Consider the following 17,595-nt stretch of genomic DNA (forward strand, 5'->3'; position numbering starts at 1 on the left):
GTAACAAAGATGACATGGATATTGTTGGCATTCGTATAAAGACAATTTACCCAGATCAGACTGATAAAATAAATGTACTTCTCAAAAGATATTACGGTCTTCTAGTAAAACCAATTTACGAATGTTTTTATAAAATAGTTTTATTCAAGTCAATACAAATTGTACAAGAAAGAAGAATCCATATATCATTGGATATAAAATACTTTTTTATATATCGACATAATCGCCAAAAGTTGTCTTAATTGCTTCCAATTTAATTTGTAGATCTTCATACCCCGTCGGGCACTGTGCACTTTGATAGGCACGGTGGTCCCGGAACGTGCAGAAATGTGCGGGTCAGAGCTCGAGGATTACCGGGGGCGAGCAAAGTAAAGCTTTCATACTCACCAACCCGCAGTAGCAAGCGTGGTGTTTTAATGCTAAAAACCTTCAAACGAAGCCATAACGAATTATACATTGCCACATATAATGCCAGAACATTGTCGTCAAGACAAAAAATGCAAGAAATGGAAGAAGAGCTAGAAAAGATAAAATGGGATGTTGTGGGAGTGAGCGAAGTGAGAAAACCTGGAGAGGAATGCCTGAAATTACAATCAGGGCATACATTCTTCTACCGAGGAAGTGACAGTCAGATGCTGATGCACGGTGTCGGATTGTTCATAAACAAGCGGTGGTCGGATCGCATAATTCACACGAAAAGCATATCCGATCGAGTGATATACGTAAGCCTGAAGATAAATAACAGATACAGTGTCAAATTAATTCAGGTTTACGCACCCACGTCCACTCATGATGACGAAGAAGTAGAAAGATTCTATGAAGATGTCGAGAAAGCTCTGGACGAAAACCCTTCACATTACCAATATCTAATCGGTGATTTCAATGCGAAGCTGGGAAAACGAGAAGAAGACTCCGAAGTTTCTGTTGGTAGTTTTAGCAACGACCAAAGAAATGAGCGTGGAAATACTTTACTCAACTTCTTACAGCAACACAATTTGTACGCAATGAATTCATTTTTTGCAGGAAAGCCTCAACGGAAATGGACTTGGGCTAGTGCAGATGGTGTAACGAAAAATGAGATCGATTACATCATAACTGGCTGTAAGTCAACCGTTAAGAACATTACGGTCCTAAACAATTTTTCAACCGGTAGTGATCACCGAATGGTTCGTGCAAGAGTCACGTTAAATACCAGATTTCAAAGATCACAACTAGTTCAGAAAAGTGAAAGGATTGACGTACAACGGCTTTACACACAAAATGAAGAATTTGCTACGAAAATGACTGCCGAATTAGATAACGTCAACAATCAATGTGAAACATTGGACGAATTGAATACCAAAATCGTCGATACAATAATGGGTTTCATGAAATCCAAATGCAAATCCGTCCAAGGGAAAGAATCAAAACTCAGCAGAGAAACATTAGACCTGATCGCAAGCAGAGCAGAGTTGGTAAAAAACGGAGGACGAGATTCGGTGGAATACCGGAACCTGTCTAAAAGTATCAACAGAGCAAGGAGATCAGATGAAAGAAAATATAATGTCCAATTGGCTCGAAACATAATTGAAGCTAACTGCAATATGAAAGTCCTACGGAGAAAAATGACAAACGCCAAAATAGAAATCTTCAAATTACGAGACAAAACAGGAACGATCCAAACGGATCGAAATGCGATATTAAACATTGCAACAGAATTTTATGAGAATTTGTTTTCTTCAGCAAGACAGAGTCCAACGGAAGAAACCGAAGATAGACCAATAATAAGAAACGTGGGATCGGAGGATATGCCCGACATAACTGTTGATGAAGTCAAAGCTGCAGTAGCCGAGATGAAAAACAAAAAGTCTCCCGGAGAAGATGGTGTTCCAGTGGAAGCCATTAAACTAGGTGGAGACTCATTATTAAAGGCAATCACGGCTTTGTTTAATCAATGTCTCCAATGGGAAGAAGTACCAGAAGCCTGGGAAAATGCGGTAATTACATTGCTGCATAAAAAAGGAGACATAACAAAGCTGGAAAATTACCGACCCATAAGCCTATTGTCAACACTCTACAAGTTGTTTATGAAAATCATTACGAAGAGGAACACTAACAAGTTCGACTTCTACCAACCTGTTGAACAAGCTGCTTTCAGATCTGGTTTCAGCACAAACGACCATTTGCAGGTGATGAGAACGCTTATTGATAAGTGTCGTGAATACAACATCGACATAGTCTTGCTATTCATAGACTTCGAAAAAGCTTTCGATTCAGTGGAAACATGGTCGATATTGGACGCATTAGACGAATGTAGAGTAGACTCAAGGTACTCCAACACAATTCGATATGTGTACAAAAGTGCTACTTCATGTATAAAACTTCATAAGAGCACGGAGAAATTCAGAATTGGCCGAGGTGTAAGGCAGGGTGACACCATTTCACCGAAATTATTCACGGCGATTCTGCAGAGTATTTTTAGGAAGTTAAACTGGAGTAAAATGGGAATAAAGATAAATGGAGAGTACCTGAGCAATCTCCGCTTCGCTGATGACATTGTACCGATAGCAGCGAATCTAGGTCAGGCTCAGCTTATGCTACAACAGTTAAGTGAAGAGGCGAGCAAAGTTGGCCTCAAGATGAACTTATCGAAAACAAAAGTCATGACCAACATCGGGGACGATAGAGAAATCAAAATTGGTGACACTGTCATTGAACGAGTCGACAGCTATGTATATCTAGGACATAAACTGAAGTTAGGTCTGGACAACCAAACTGCAGAAATAAGACGTAGGATTGGTCTTGCATGGGCAGCGTTCGGAAAACTCAGACTAATTTTCAAAAGCAAAATGAATAATAGTCTGAAACGCAAAGTTTTCGACACTTGTGTCCTTCCAGTGCTCACTTATGGAGCGGAAACGTTAACTTTAACAAAAGCATCCGAAGATAAATTGAGAGTGACACAAAGAGCCATGGAACGGAGTATGCTCGGAATAACACTCAGAGACAGAATGACGAATAAATGGATTCGACAACAAACCAGGGTCGTTGATGTCATGGAAAGAATAGCATCTCTGAAATGGAGCTGGGCGGGACATATTGCAAGAAGGACAGACGAACGTTGGACCAAAAAGATCATGAACTGGCGACCATATAAAAGACGAGCTATAGGTAGACCACCAGAGAGATGGACAAACGGAATTAAGAATATTGCAGGTACAAACTGGCAGCAAATGGCAATGGATCGTACGAAATGGAAAGAAGTTGGAGAGGCCTACATCCAGCAGTGGATAGAAACAGGCTGAAAAAGAAGAAAGAAGAAGAAGAAGAAGATCTTCATACAATCCGTGAAAATTGTCGAAGTTTACTCTCATTTGTTCCCAGCAGACGTAGAGTTCTTTTAAATCATGAAGCTCATATTGAAGTTTGGCATTAACGTTTGACCAAATTTTTTTAAATGGATTTTGATCGATCATTATATCTGGCCAATATACAAATTTCACTTCAGGATGAATAATACGCCACAAACGACTTAAATGTGTTTGTCTTTTGTCCTAGTTTGAAAAAAAAACTTTTAGCGAAAGGTATAAGAAATAAGGTAATAGAATAGATATAAGCATTAACATTCTCAACGGAACATAAACGCACATGCGCGCAATTAAACCATTTACTTCGTATTAAGACAGTGTTAAATAACATAATTTTAAACAAATTTTTAATTTCTCACATGCATAAACACCAAATCTTTATTATTTTTCCACATTGGCAAAATTACATCATCCAAGAAGGAGACATACTGATCCGTTTTCAAGTTCGTAGGAACTGCACGAAAGGCGCATCCATCGTATTGACTGATCATACCCCACATGTCAACACCATTGATTTTGTTGAGTCCCATAAAGACAACTGTGCTCGAACCCATAGACAAATATTGATTGGAGAAATTATATCGTGTTTTTTTTTGTGACTTCGTCAAAACTTTTGTTGCACGGTTAACTTCCATGATGTTAAACTGAATTGATCATTAAATTTGAATTGCCGTCAGAACTAAAATCGATATTCAAGACTGCGTACTTACTGACAATATTAGCTTGTTAATTATAATTGTTAGTTGACAGTAAATACTTCTAAAGTTATGAAATTGTCCTTGACCTATTGTACCTTTGATATTTGTTTTGCGGTAATAATGTATAATGTTCAAGAGCTCAGCACCCACTAATGAAATTATTCTACTTCGTCGCGTTTATATTGTCCAACTATCTCATACTCAAGTATCAAGTTGATAATTAAGTATCATGTTGAGATTTGCTAAATATTCGAGTATCAACCGATTATCAACTTGTTATCTTGCTATCTCCTGGGTTTCCACGAAGAGCTTATATGTTCGTTAAAAGTACACCAGACGCTCCCTGAAGTGCGCCAAACGCTCTTTCTATGATCTACTTCATCCTGCTTCTTACTCTTGCTATTGCAATTCTCAAGGATGCATTTATTTCACTTTTTTCACTTATTTTAGAAAATTCAAAAATTACTCACTTTTTCATTCCTTCACTTGATAATGGATGAAGAATTTTTCAGTTCGAGACCTATACAGCAACTGATAGAATTATCCTCACTGCCTGGCTATTTATCGCCAAATATCTGATAATTTGATAATAGATTATCACGATGATAATTGAATATCATGATAATAATAATATGATAATTGAATATCACAATGATATGCTGAAGGCATATTGTAGTTATCAAATATTAACAATAATATTAACAAGTATTAACGAAAACATTAATTTTTCCGTTATTGATTTCTATATCTTCTAGTAAATCTATAGCATTTAAGAATGTTTCGTCGTAGTCCGAATTAACTACGTTTTGATACGATATACAATTCTCATAGTAGATCTGACCTGCTCGAATTATATTATTCATATCGTTTGAATCCCAAGAAAGGACATCTTTAAAGGACGCAGTTGCTAATGCAATAGTTGCCATAGCAGTACATTGACGTTGTGGAAGTGGAAATTCGTTTGAAAATTGAGAAAAGTCGCCAACAATATTTTTTGGTAAAGAGGCTTGGATATGAGATTCTGCATTTTGATCTTTTTTGTGTTTCAATTCGTAAGGAACAATATCCGCGTGAGTTGAAGGGACATTTTTAAAATTGCTCGGACTTGTTTCTTTGGATTCGCGAGGATTTATGGAAATAACATCTTTAGGTTTTACAGTGTTACTTTCCTTACGCCTTCGAATATCACACTCTTTTCTTTGTTTGGATCTTTGTGATTTGGATTGACTTTTCAGTTTTGGCATTTTTAAAGACAACAATTATATTTCCAGAATATTTATTTATTAGTTGTTTATATCAATACTGTAATTTTCCGTTTCCAAATTATTTCTCTCAACGTTTTTGTAGGAGCTACCAACTTCAATCGGATGTGCAAGAGAAGTATAGAAGATTATTGTTGTTACAATGCTTTCTTTAGCACTGCAAATGTAAACTATATTGTTATTTTCACAATATTTCCCGTCTGTAACAAGTAACAATGATTATTTCAAAGTTTACAAGATTTTCTGGTTAATGGGCTTTATACGCTGTGAGTGTAGTTCTTAGTTTTCCAATGCTTTTTTAGCACTGATCAGTGACCAGTCTTAAGTAGATTGGATCTTTATGTTCTCAATACAGTGTTTTGCAGAGAATTCTTACTTTTACAATGCTTTTTTAGCACTGACCAGTATTCAGTACGCTGGATCTTTATGTTCTCAATACAGTGTTTTGCAGAGAATTCTTACTTTTACCATGCTTTTTTAGCACTGACAAGTCTAAAGTACGCTGGATCTTTATATTCTCAATACAGTGTTTTGCAGAGAGTTCTTTCAGCTAATACTTCTTATTTTAAAATATCGGCAAGCGATTTGGGTTTTGAGTTTAAAAACTGCTCCGTTTAGATTGTACCAAGTAATTTCTTATTTGTTGTGCTTCAATATTTGTTGTACCAGTGAAAAGGTGTTGGGTTCAATATTTTCATATGTTTGATAGTTATTCTGATAGTTGACTCTGATATTTGATGAAATTTCAAAGAGATCGTAGTGTATTCTTTGAAAGTTGATTCGAGAATGACAAAAATATTAGCTCGTTCTTCTTATTTATAGCTTCTGTCTTCAATTATCAATTTGATATTTTACAATTATTTTGATATTTGGTTTGCGAGTTTGATAATTTATTATCACGTTGATAATAAATTGTCGACTTGATAATCAGGGAATCATCTCTTCCTCATACTACTAGAGGTCATTCAAGTAGTACGTAGAGGGGGTTGTTCTAAAAAGGGTGCAGAAACGTGCAAGGGTGGAAGGAGGAGTCAGCTGAAAGAGTACGCACGCTTGACGAGAATGTTTTTTTTTGTATTAACACGTTTTTGATGTTAACAGATAAAAAATATTTGAGCCCTGTTTCGAGCCCTGCTCGTGGCATTCAGACCTATCCAGGGACATACAACAAACCCTTTTCAAAAGAATCACTCAAGACATTTTTTTTTCTTATACATTCAAATCGTAGCAGAATATAGCCTCAAGCCATACCTTGATTTCAATAACAGAACCTTTGATCGTGCAAATACAATTATTCGCGAAATTTCAATTAAGTTGAAAAGCAGAAGTTCCTTGAAACTTTGAGGATCGCAAAAACTCTTAATATTTATAAGCTCGTAATAAAATCAATGGACACTTTTTTGCAATTTTCTTAACGCGCCGAATCGTGCAAAAGGGGAGGGGTGTCGAAAATCATTGTTTTTAGCGTACGTACTACTTGAATGACCCCTTACATATTCCAGCCTATTTTAGATTACCACAATCCCAACATATTCCCGAAATTCTCTAAAATTCCTTGAAATTGCCAAAAGTCACTCAATTTTATTTTCTGTTAAGTTTCATCAAATATCATTAGCCTTAAGTCTAAAATGCAGAAAAGTCATAAAACAACAGACACATCTCGAACTATTATCAATTCAAAGAAAAATCAAGAATGTAAGGTGAAAATTAAGGAATTTTTGAAAATTAATTATCTTGCTCAAATCACATGACATGTTTTTGCTAACTGGATAGAATATAAGGTGTTCCTATGATCCCAAACACGCTCTGGACCCACAACTTCAAACAAACTCAGAATTTCAAAATTCAGTCGAACCACGATTATTTACCATATTATTATCAACTGTATAAACAAATTTATGGTACAGTCATCGAACTTTCCAATGCTCCATATCGAGCATATCAAAAGTATCGCGCCTATTACTTTTTTTGATCAAAGTATTTTCGTAGTTATTGATCGTAGATAATTGTGAAATTGTGATTATTTTGAGAATAGTCAAGCTTTTCTGCACAATTTTCAGAGACATTTATCCAACTAAAGAAATGTTGATATTTTGATAATTAAAAATGATCAAGATATCGATTTTACATATCTTGATATTTTGATATTTATCTGAAATTATCTAATATCTCAATTTTTTCTCAAGTTTTTATCGCACATGCCTTTTTTGAGTCTGGATAAAAGGATAAACATTGTTCGTTTTTCAAGAATTTTTAATAATAAAATTAATGTATGAACAATGTTAATTGAAAATGGATAACAATTCAGACAAAGTTGTAGAATTATAGGATTTATAACCAAATCTTATAATTATTTTTATCAGTAGGATGTATCCATAGGACTTTGGTTACGAATATTGCTTCTCCGACCACGACCAGAACTTCCTCGAGCACGACCGCGCCCATTACTTGACCACTCATTGCTACGGTAATTAAAACGATTGTTTCTCCACCCACGACGATTTCTTTCCCTACCACGTACCCGCCCTCGTTCATTGCTGTCGCGACTATTACCATCCTTTGCGAAATTGTGATTGCTAACTCGTTTCTTATTAAATTCACTTCGAATTTCTATTAATTGTCCTTCAAAGTATTTTTCCACATTTTTCATTGACTTGCAACGTATTTCGTAATCTAAAATTTTCGATAATTGAATACCCAACAAATTACACAGATCCAAATAATGTTATGCTATATTATTACCTATATTAGTAATAAGTCCATCTCGAAATGCCAGGGAAATTTCGTTGTAAAACAATGAAATAGCTTCATTAAATTCTTTTTGGTCGTCAACGAACGCGTAATATTTCCTATTACGAGAAAGTCCTGCGGTCTCTATTTTGATAATTCTCTCACGAAACTGATTTTTGTCGCCATCATTGAATTTTATTTCTTGAACTTCAAATTCTCTGTCTTTAAGATGATTGAGGACTTGTTTATCGAAGTGTTGGATCATATGCTCGTAATTTTCTAAATCTTAAAATTATATAATTAATTTGATTTTTTATGACAGTTTTAATTGATTTTACTTTCTGCTGTAAAATCGCCGTCATGCTTTGATAATTGTACTGCGATATAAAATGCTTTCTTCAAGTTGTCGTAAGACGAGCATGATTCCAAATATTCGGAATATGCTTTGTTGCGTAGAGAACCGCAGTCATTTACATATTTTTTTCTCGTTTGAAATTTATCAACATTTGCATTAGTATTCATATTTTTAACTTTTATTGATAGTTTCGATGTATTCGTTTTTTCGGTGTATTGTTTTTGAGAAGTTCACTAATCGATTACTCTAAATCAAGTGAACAAATTGCATTTGCGAAACTTGTATTTATACCCTTCGGAATTATCAATTATCAATTATCAAATTGATATTCATGCATCAAACTTTGCGTATATAAATTGTATGTTCTAACGTAGCGGAGATGTTGTCTATTGGATAGTGATTTAATGAATGATGAGACTATTTATGTACTTTGCTTATTTATATCTACCTACTCTCCCATATATATTCCAAATGTCTATTAATGAAATATCGACCTGATAATTAATTATCAAACTGATAATTAACTATCAATCTGATAATTGATTATCAATCTGATAATTAATTATCAAATTAATCATTTGTTCGTTCCTTTCATAATGTATTCACTTCACAGTTTCACACATTCGCACCCACACACATAACATGTCTTGTACTTCGTGAAATCACTTCTCATTCGTGAAATCATTCTCAAATTAAACATCAAATTAAATAACTTCTACAATTCTTAAAATAGTAGGTATTTTACCATCGCATCTCCGGCGCGATACCGCTCATTTCTACTATCTCGCTAGCTGTGTAAATATAACTTACAGATTGGAAGATCTTTTGATACGCAAGAAAGAATTAGTAACGAGGTTGGATAGATATGAACTTCGTTCGATCCTGGTTTTTTATTTTAGTTTTTTTTTTCTGTTTGTTTCTGTCTGTTTTGTCAAGTATCGTTGTTCCATTTGTATCTTATCATCCTTTTAAATAAAATTAATTGAATAATAAATGAAATTTCAGTTTATTTGAAAAGAATCAATGTATAATATTTCTTAATGAAAATAGTATCATTCTGTTGAAATAACTATTGCTATAATATTTGAATTTATTTCAGGATATTTATAATTTAAAAAACGATTGACTTCTTGAAAGTGGCTCACACAATGAAGTCCTGGTTTGATTTAATTTAGATTACCCTGACGTAATAGCTAGTAAAATTTAGATTTCATAATGTATAAATAAAGAATTCATTCATTCAATACGAAATTTCAACTTTTTTTCAAAGCAAATTGAAAGTATTTTTCATTTAATCAAATTTTTCATCGTCGAACCATAACTTCAACTCTTCGGCAGCAGAATTGCTTGGATTACGCCAAAACAATGTGCGTGCGGCACAAGTAATTGTTCGTGATTCATTGTAGTCATGCACGACGCCATTGTGAATTATTATTGGGATTTCTTCGGAATCAAATTCGTCATATTCCTCTCCCCACAGCGTCAAGATTATACATTCTTTGCTCTTATCTGTTATAGTCACATCACGTTTCACTTTATTGTCTCCAATAATTTCTTTCCCCCAATTCTTAACGATGATACCAATGACATCTGCGAAAAATTTACATTGAATATGGGAAATCATGCCTAACAAGTCAAATTTTACCGCATTTCGAATTTGGTTCCAAATTTTTAATTCCGTCGATTGGTACGAAATTAAACTTCAGTTCGCTAATTATATTATCATCAAGGGCTTCGATTTTGGAACTTCCCAATAAACAAATATATTTTCCGTTTCCAAGGAATAGCGGAAAATTACTATCCTCTTTTTTAACATTGAAATTCGTCAATTCGAAGGTGCGATTGAACTAAAAGAAATGAATGACTTATTCTGCCACAAAAAATATAAAGAATTGACTACTTCAATTAGATCAAAAAAAGAAGCAGTTTCTTCTGGGAACACAGTCACTTGTATTTCACCATCTGGATCAGCAATATGGAAATTAAACATATCGCCATTCTTAGACGATCTCTTTCCAGATTTAAATGACACTCGGAATCGAATTGGTCGATTGAAACTAAATCAATTTGTGGATACAATTAGAAGAAAAAAGTTAAATTATAACTAACCACATTCCGAAGTTAAGTTCGGATATAGAAATTGCACCGACAACGGCATCACTTTCAGTTTTTTTCCAAAAGTTGAAATCATATTTTGAGCTGTGTTTGGCTCGCTTTGCAAGATTCGAGGTCAAGATTGGCTCCTTTTCAACATTTGTGGTCAACATTGATTCCTCGGTTTTAATGCGTTGAGTTTTTTTAACTGCTTTTCCCTTACCTTCGGATGAACGCATCGCCATTGCTTTAATTAAAATTCTTAAAAATAAAAAATAGGACTCATAAACTAGGTACTCTTATGTTGATAGTTAGCTAATTCAAGCTAATTAACTATAAAGATAATATTAAACTATCAGCGTTATACCTAAATGCTGATATTCACTTGGAATGTAAAACTGACTACGTTGATAGTTCACTATTACTGTTCTCGATTATAAGTAACAATTGTGTCTTCGATTATCAAAATCTTGACACTCCATACAGTTTACCACTCGCTCAAATGATATTTGATTATCCAGTCGATAATTTTCGATGATTTTGCCTTCTTTAATATCGATGATAGTCCGTACAATTAAACGTCTGTGCAACAACTGATGGAATTATATCCAATGCTTGCCTATTTATTACAATAATATTTGATAATTGATAATTGATAATTGATATCAATTGATAATTGATAATTGATAATCATTATCAAGTTGAGATTTAAATACCAAATTGATAATTGAGTATCAAATTGATAATAATCTTCTTTATTATTTTGTATTCTTCATAATCAATATAATTATTCGACGTATATTGATGAAATTCTTAACTTAATATAAATACATCCAATGCATGCAAAATGCTTCAACAAAATGCTGAATGTATATAAATATGCAATATTGATGTGTCATAATGAATTATCATATCGGCAGATAATTGAATATCAAAAATTTTATATAAAGCCGATTAGCTTTAATGAGAAAAATGCGAAAACTTTGTCACTTTGCAAAAGTTCCGGGGATAACACTAAAGAAAAATCGAATGAAAAAAAAATTGCCATTATTGTCGCGAAGATTCCATTTCATCAACCATGCCTCATAAAACAACAATGAGTCCTATGGACAATATAGTTAAAAGTGTTTCTCGTCCGAAGGAAAAAATTAAATGTCATTATTGTTGCGAGTATCCTGTTTTCCCAACTATGGTACCAGTTAATACAACCACATCCAAGATAGATGCAAATACCAAATAATTATAACGTGAAATGAGTCGTATCCGCCATTGATTATCTATTTCTGTATTAGTACAATAACTCATCAATTTATTGGTAATAAATGATTTCTGCACATACGACTTTGAATATAATCTGGGAAAGAGCGCTCTATCGCATGCATAGATGGTAAAAATAGTATCATTTAATGTTAGTAAGTGAATCATGAAAGTAATAACATTTCTTGTGTATGTATCTTTCAATTCCTAAATACTACGTGAGATTCATCACAGTGTGACCACACACTACCCCTCAAGTATGCACACCTCTTCTACCACTAAATTGTTCCACTTTATTTCTTTCTTCTAGCGTAAACTTCCTTAACATTTTTAAGGATATTACAATATATTTATACTTTTCGTTCACTAATTGTTTTGACATTTTCATACGAGAGGCTCGCTTATCATCTATAATTTTTGTAATGCAACTTCCATGCCTTGCATTGGTTATTCTCATTTTATATATTGGGAATGGAATTTCGTCACAGCTTCCCTTCATATAATTTTTTTTTTTTTTTTTTTTTTTTTTTTTTTTTTTTTTTTTTTTTTTTTTTTTTTTTTTTTTTTTATTCATACGCAATTTTTATTTAGTAATCAATTCAAATTTTCTACATAAATATCATCATGAAAAATGTACAGTTAAAATATCACAGGAAAAATGAACGGTTTTAGAACAAAAGTATCACAAGAAATAATTCGTATCACGTCCCTCACCGAACGTATCTCTAATGCAAATTGAATTTCCTCTTTGAATCGCGATGGACACCCTCTGCATCAAATAATCCAGGGAACGTGGTTCGCCAGTGTTTTTCGTCATCATTTTGCCCAACTTCTTTAGGAAAATTGATGTCTCTGGCCCGGTAGCTCCAAAGGTTTCGAATGCGAGAGGCGTAAAATTGTAGTTCGTTTTCAAGTCGATGTAGTTGTTATGTTTGTTTCGCTCCGCTTGGTCTGCCGCTGCCCCACTAGTTACCGATGACGCGTTCAAGTAAGTTGCCGCAACGGTATTCACAACGGTCACGTCCCAAATTAATGGCCTGCCGCGGCTCCATGGATAGCTGGTTATGCCGTCCGGACGTTTGCCATCACGTCTAGAAAGACCGTAAGGCTCGGTGTTGTTGGGAACTCCGGCGGAAGAGAAGGCCATCGAAAAAGTGTTGTTGATTTCACCATGGCGTGGGTATTTCCCTTTGGATTTGTTGCATGAAAGAGCGTGGTAACCTTTTGAATCGGCAATTTCCCCGCAAACACAACGATGAGGCTCGCACACATCATTGCCACAACGAAGCGCCACTGCAATCCTTGCCGAATTGTTATCGAGTAGTAGTCCTAGTTGGGGAGAAGGAACTGCCTGGAGCCACTTAGAAGATGTTTTGGTGGATGACGCCAGCAGTCTAGCCCTATCTATTGGACCACTAGACAACAGCAATTCGTTGAAAATGGACTTAGATCGTATATCGTCCCATGCACTCTGGAACTTAGTTGAATTTTCTTCGGCTGGTAACCACTCGTTAGGATATTCGCTGATCAATGATGTGATGTGTTGGTCGATAATTTGTAGATTAGAGTTTGCCAGTATGATGTTAGACAGTTCCTCTGATTGAAACAATGATGAGAAATAAGCTGAGTGAGCCAAATCCGTTGTCCTTCTCAAACCGAGCCCCGCCATTGACATTGGGAGAGTGGCTTGGGTCCACGACGTATCGCTGAATTTGTTGTTGGTGATGGATTCGGTGATATGGCGATAAAAATTGTCAATTTCCTCTAACTTTGCCGGATGTAGAAACGATGGAGTCGTACGCAGCAAATACTGGAATCTTGGGGAAGCCAAAGAACATCGTAAAATTCGCAGAGCCGGGTGAATGTCCAGTAAAGGGAGGCGCTTGCACATAACTTTCACCGATTCGAGACACTTTGACAGCGAGTCGTTGATGCCTTCGTCCAGTATCGGTGCACCCAGCAGTGTAAACGACGAGTCATCCAGAACTTTAATGCCCGGCAACAAGATGTTCAGCTCGTTTAGCATATCATCTTTGGCTTCTGGCGTGGTGTTGATGAAGTAAACTTCACACTTTACAGGGTTCAATGTTAAACCTGATTCCGTGGAGAAAGCTAGTACTCGCCGAATGTCCTCCAATACTGCGTTAAACGTGTCACCAATCACGCCGTCATCCAGGAACCACGAATTGAGGGTAGATTTTAGAGAATGAGTCAGGCGTCTCAACCCGATGCTGAAAGCTGCTGGAGCGCAAGGATCCCCTTGCTGGGTGCCTCTTTTTGATGAAATGATAGCGTCCCCGAAAAATAGGCTGCTTGGGAAACGATAAGCCTGATGCAGCATTGGGTAAAGTGATGGCGCGGTTGTTTTGATTTCCTGCAGCAAAAATTTCCTCAGTAATTCGTTGAATGCGTTCCGGTAGTCGAACTTTATTATTGCAGTCGGATTGGGATGATGGCCCCGAGCGAAGGCTCGCACAGCGTGGACTATTGCTTCTGAACCTCCGGGCACGCCGAAACCGTTTTGAATAGGGCGGAGCAATTGTGAAAGGGGTTCCTTCACCGCGAAACATCCAATCTTGCCGGCCAACCGGCGCCAAACCAAACCAATAGCAATCGGTCTGAGGTCTCCATTGTCTTTTGCTAGCGCGATTAGTGAAGCGCCATAGAAAATCGGAAGGATGTCATTGTATATCTCACCTGATCTGATGAGGTTGACTAATTTCGCCATCGCAGCCGTTAAGTTCCCACCTGCGTCACCACAGGAAAAGGAAATCAAATCCTTGAGGTGGCGTGGCCTTAATCCATCGATACCCCCGGATATATGGCCTATTTTTGAGAGAATGCATTGACGTTGAGAATGCACTCTCGAGAGTGTGATGAATTTGGCTTCATGTGTAAAGTATTGACAATGCAAGAATCAAAATACGGCCATGAGCTAAGATCCTTAAATATTGTCCGTCGTTTGTTCATTGCATATACACAAAATGCGTACCGAATCTTACGATTTGTCCATACAGAATAATTATTTTTTACCATACAAAATTCTTGACCTATCCACCTCAAATCTACGTCAATTGTGTACAATGCTCAATTAATTCAACGTTGCAACGCTAAATTGATTACATTTGTATCGATTTTCATGATTTGTGTGTTTGTTTTTAAAGGTCGGGATGAATTCCTTATCAAAAGAAATATCGGGTTCCCAAATGTTAGAATTTAAAAAAAAAATTGAAGTAGTAGAATCACAGAATGAAAATGACTAAATGAGAAGTTTTTCATCAATGTTTTTCACTGTGTATTTGTGGGTCTACCTATCCCTAAAAATCCCTTTAGGGGTGCGCTAGATTGTGTCAGAAAAAATATTAAAAGAAAGGATTTGGCTAGAACTTTTAGTTTGACTAGGATCTCATCAAAAATTTTCGCTCCGCTCGCTCCCAATTACAATTATTCGCTAGATGATATTTATCTTCCAAATTTTCTTCAACTTATGCAGACACGACCTACCGTCTGGCGATGTATTCTTCATACGGCCCTTAATTCAACTTCAATTCAATCAAAATTTAGAATTTTTTCTGTTTATTATCAACGATTAACAAGTGTTATGAAATGGTTATGAAAACATTATATACAAGGTTTAAAAACAAAGGAACAATCAATTGTTATACGAAAGGGATATAGGTGTAGCTCTATGAATTAACGATTTTTTTTCGGTAGGTGTTTCGCAAAATGATAGCGGAACGGCTGCGCCGACCAATTAACATTGACGTCCTTCACACCTCTGTACTTTTCTCTCGTCTTGATCAGTTTACGGCACGCACAGCATCGAATGTGGAAGAACGACTGAAACCAAACTATTTGTGAGCTTCTCGCCAATGTTGTTTTTTGAATGTATTTCTTCATTTCGTCTTTCAGCAGACACAGTCCAGCCCGTAATTTCTGAAATTATGAAAATCATTATGAGGCATGATGAATGAAGTGATTTTTGAAACATGAATTTGAATGGAACTCACCTTGTTGCTGATCTTCTTGTTTTCATTGAAATCCATTCCAGTGCGGTCCACTAAAAATTCGTCAGCGGAAACAACCGGTTCATCATCGGACACGGTCTGCTCGTAACAGGAAATCTCCATCTTTTCGAAAGTTGCAGTTTTTTGTGTTGCAATGTCCTGTTACAATTATAGCACATTCAATTTAAATTGAGAACCTAACCATAATAAAATTTAGAAATTAATGACTCACAAATGACTGGATAACAGGAACATCAATGACAATTACATTGGATCCACTCCCATACAGCTCGTTTTTCTGTGAACCGATACTTTGCATGGACGTTGAAGTCACTTGTGCCTGCAATAAGACAAATGTACGAATCTATTACTTCACGCACGCTAAAAATGCCGATTTTTAGACCCCCCCTCCCCCTTGCACGCGAAAATACATGGAATAAAAATTCAAAATGTATGAAGCGCACTCTTTCGTCTGACCCCCCTCCTCCTTCGACAGCGTGCGCACTATTTGAATGACCCCTTAAAATGTAATATTGACTCACAGTGGTCTCTGGCGGCGGCATCATAATCGAAAGTTCTGCCTCAATTGCCTGCCAGTCGATGTTACTATCGATCCAGGACGTCTGCGTGCCGGCATTTATAGTAGTGCACAGTGTGGGCTCCTACAATTTCATAAGAAAATTACTTTGCAGGCTATGAATCTGTCAATAATTTTTAAAGGGGTGACTCACCTCCAAACCTGTGACTTTCCCGAAAAAATATTGATTGTCGATGAACTCTATGTCGCCGACGTTCGGAATTATGACAGTGTCCTTCGAATATGTTCCTCTCGCCACGTTCACGAATGGACGGATGAACTGATGATTGAGCACTGTGGAATGATCCAACCGGTGTTCCATGATGCATAATGTCGAATGTATAAACAAGCATCCGTTAGCCGGGACTTCCGGCATTCGATACTGCAATGCCATTGTGTTTGTTTTGATTTCGTTTTCGATGACACCGAATGGATGAATTCCTGCGGTCATCATAACGTAAATGATACCAACCACAAAATAGTCGACGCGCTCGTCCCACAGGCCATTCTGGATAAGTTGTTCGGGGGCCTGGTAGTCCACTGTGCCCCAAACGTTGTTGTAAAACCGACCAGGTTCGATGGGCAGACTCATGCCAAAATCTGCTAACTGAGCACGCATTCGACCATTCAGTAAAACATTTTCGGGTTTCATGTCGCCATGTATTATTGACATCGAATGCAAATGATGAAGCCCAATGCACATATCCACAATAATCTGTTGCGCTTGCTCCACCGGAATATTGTCTGGTCGACTGTTCATGTAATCCAGTAAGCTGCCGTTTTGCTGGTATTCCATAACCATCCAGATAGTTACTTGGTTCACGATGACTCCATACAATTGTGAAAGGAATTTTTCACCTTTCACTTTTCGCAAGTTCTGAAGAGAAATAGTAAAAATTGTAGCGAAGGTATTAAAGGTGCAGGCAGACCAAAATTCAACTATCAATATCAGTTAGAAAAAGCAAAACTGTGGTCTCTTGGAGAGCTCTTAAAGGAAGTTGAATTTTGCTCTTCGTGCACATTAAGAAGTTTCAGTTTTTCAATGGTTAATGAAGGGTTAATGAATGGAATAGTTGAATAATGAATGGAATAGTAATGAATGGAATAGTAATGAATGGAATAGTAATGAATGGAATAGTAATGAATGGAATAGTTGCATTATAATCAGAGTGAATCGTAATTTTGTTCATGATTTGTTGAGCGAACACAGAGTTTGTAAATCGGGCTTGTGTTTGTAATGATACTACACTCAAACGTAATATTTGGAG

General features: G+C 36.2%; 2 protein-coding genes and 1 long non-coding RNA gene across 3 annotated transcripts; all 3 read right to left on the bottom strand.

The window, feature by feature from the left end:
* Positions 1-3,329: 3,329 nt before the first annotated feature.
* On the bottom strand, positions 3,330-4,581 carry LOC119082902. Its single transcript, XR_005088741.1, has 3 exons — positions 4,516-4,581; positions 3,707-4,026; positions 3,330-3,533 (listed from the first exon to the last, which is right to left on the bottom strand). It is a non-coding gene; the product is annotated as an uncharacterized LOC119082902 (long non-coding RNA).
* A 4,822-nt stretch (positions 4,582-9,403) lies between these two features.
* LOC119082894 (replication protein A 70 kDa DNA-binding subunit-like) lies at positions 9,404-11,065 on the bottom strand. Its single transcript, XM_037192556.1, has 5 exons — positions 10,854-11,065; positions 10,502-10,747; positions 10,293-10,449; positions 10,038-10,239; positions 9,404-9,982 (listed from the first exon to the last, which is right to left on the bottom strand). Exons 2-5 carry the CDS (start codon positions 10,729-10,731, stop codon positions 9,684-9,686), a joined length of 888 nt encoding a protein of 295 aa, XP_037048451.1. The 5' UTR covers positions 10,732-10,747; positions 10,854-11,065; the 3' UTR covers positions 9,404-9,683.
* Positions 11,066-15,436: 4,371 nt separating this feature from the next.
* LOC119082928 (sperm motility kinase Y-like) lies at positions 15,437-17,129 on the bottom strand. The gene is made up of 5 exons (XM_037192584.1): positions 16,482-17,129; positions 16,293-16,412; positions 15,983-16,090; positions 15,754-15,909; positions 15,437-15,679 (listed from the first exon to the last, which is right to left on the bottom strand). Exons 1-5 carry the CDS (start codon positions 17,127-17,129, stop codon positions 15,437-15,439), a joined length of 1,275 nt encoding a protein of 424 aa, XP_037048479.1.
* Positions 17,130-17,595: the final 466 nt, after the last annotated feature.

Source organism: Bradysia coprophila, unplaced genomic scaffold (genome assembly GCF_014529535.1).
Source record: "Bradysia coprophila strain Holo2 unplaced genomic scaffold, BU_Bcop_v1 contig_50, whole genome shotgun sequence".
Classification (NCBI taxonomy): Eukaryota; Metazoa; Arthropoda; class Insecta; order Diptera; family Sciaridae; genus Bradysia; species Bradysia coprophila.

What these genes read in the sequence shown, in the direction of transcription:
- LOC119082894 (XM_037192556.1), bottom strand. Translation starts at nt 10,731, where the DNA reads ATGGCGATGCGTTCATCCGAAGGTAAGGGAAAAGCAGTTAAAAAAACT. An exon ending in CTTTTTTTGATCTAATTGAA is followed by an intron (nt 10,240 to 10,292) that starts GTAGTCAATTCT and finishes CATTTCTTTTAG; the next exon opens with TTCAATCGCACCTTCGAATT. An exon ending in GGAACCAAATTCGAAATGCG is followed by an intron (nt 9,983 to 10,037) that starts GTAAAATTTGAC and finishes AATTTTTCGCAG; the next exon opens with ATGTCATTGGTATCATCGTT.
- LOC119082928 (XM_037192584.1), bottom strand. Translation starts at nt 17,129, where the DNA reads ATGGTTATGGAATACCAGCAAAACGGCAGCTTACTGGATTACATGAAC. An exon ending in TTCCTGTTATCCAGTCATTT is followed by an intron (nt 15,910 to 15,982) that starts GTGAGTCATTAA and finishes TAATTGTAACAG; the next exon opens with GACATTGCAACACAAAAAAC. An exon ending in ACAAGAAGATCAGCAACAAG is followed by an intron (nt 15,680 to 15,753) that starts GTGAGTTCCATT and finishes TCATAATTTCAG; the next exon opens with AAATTACGGGCTGGACTGTG.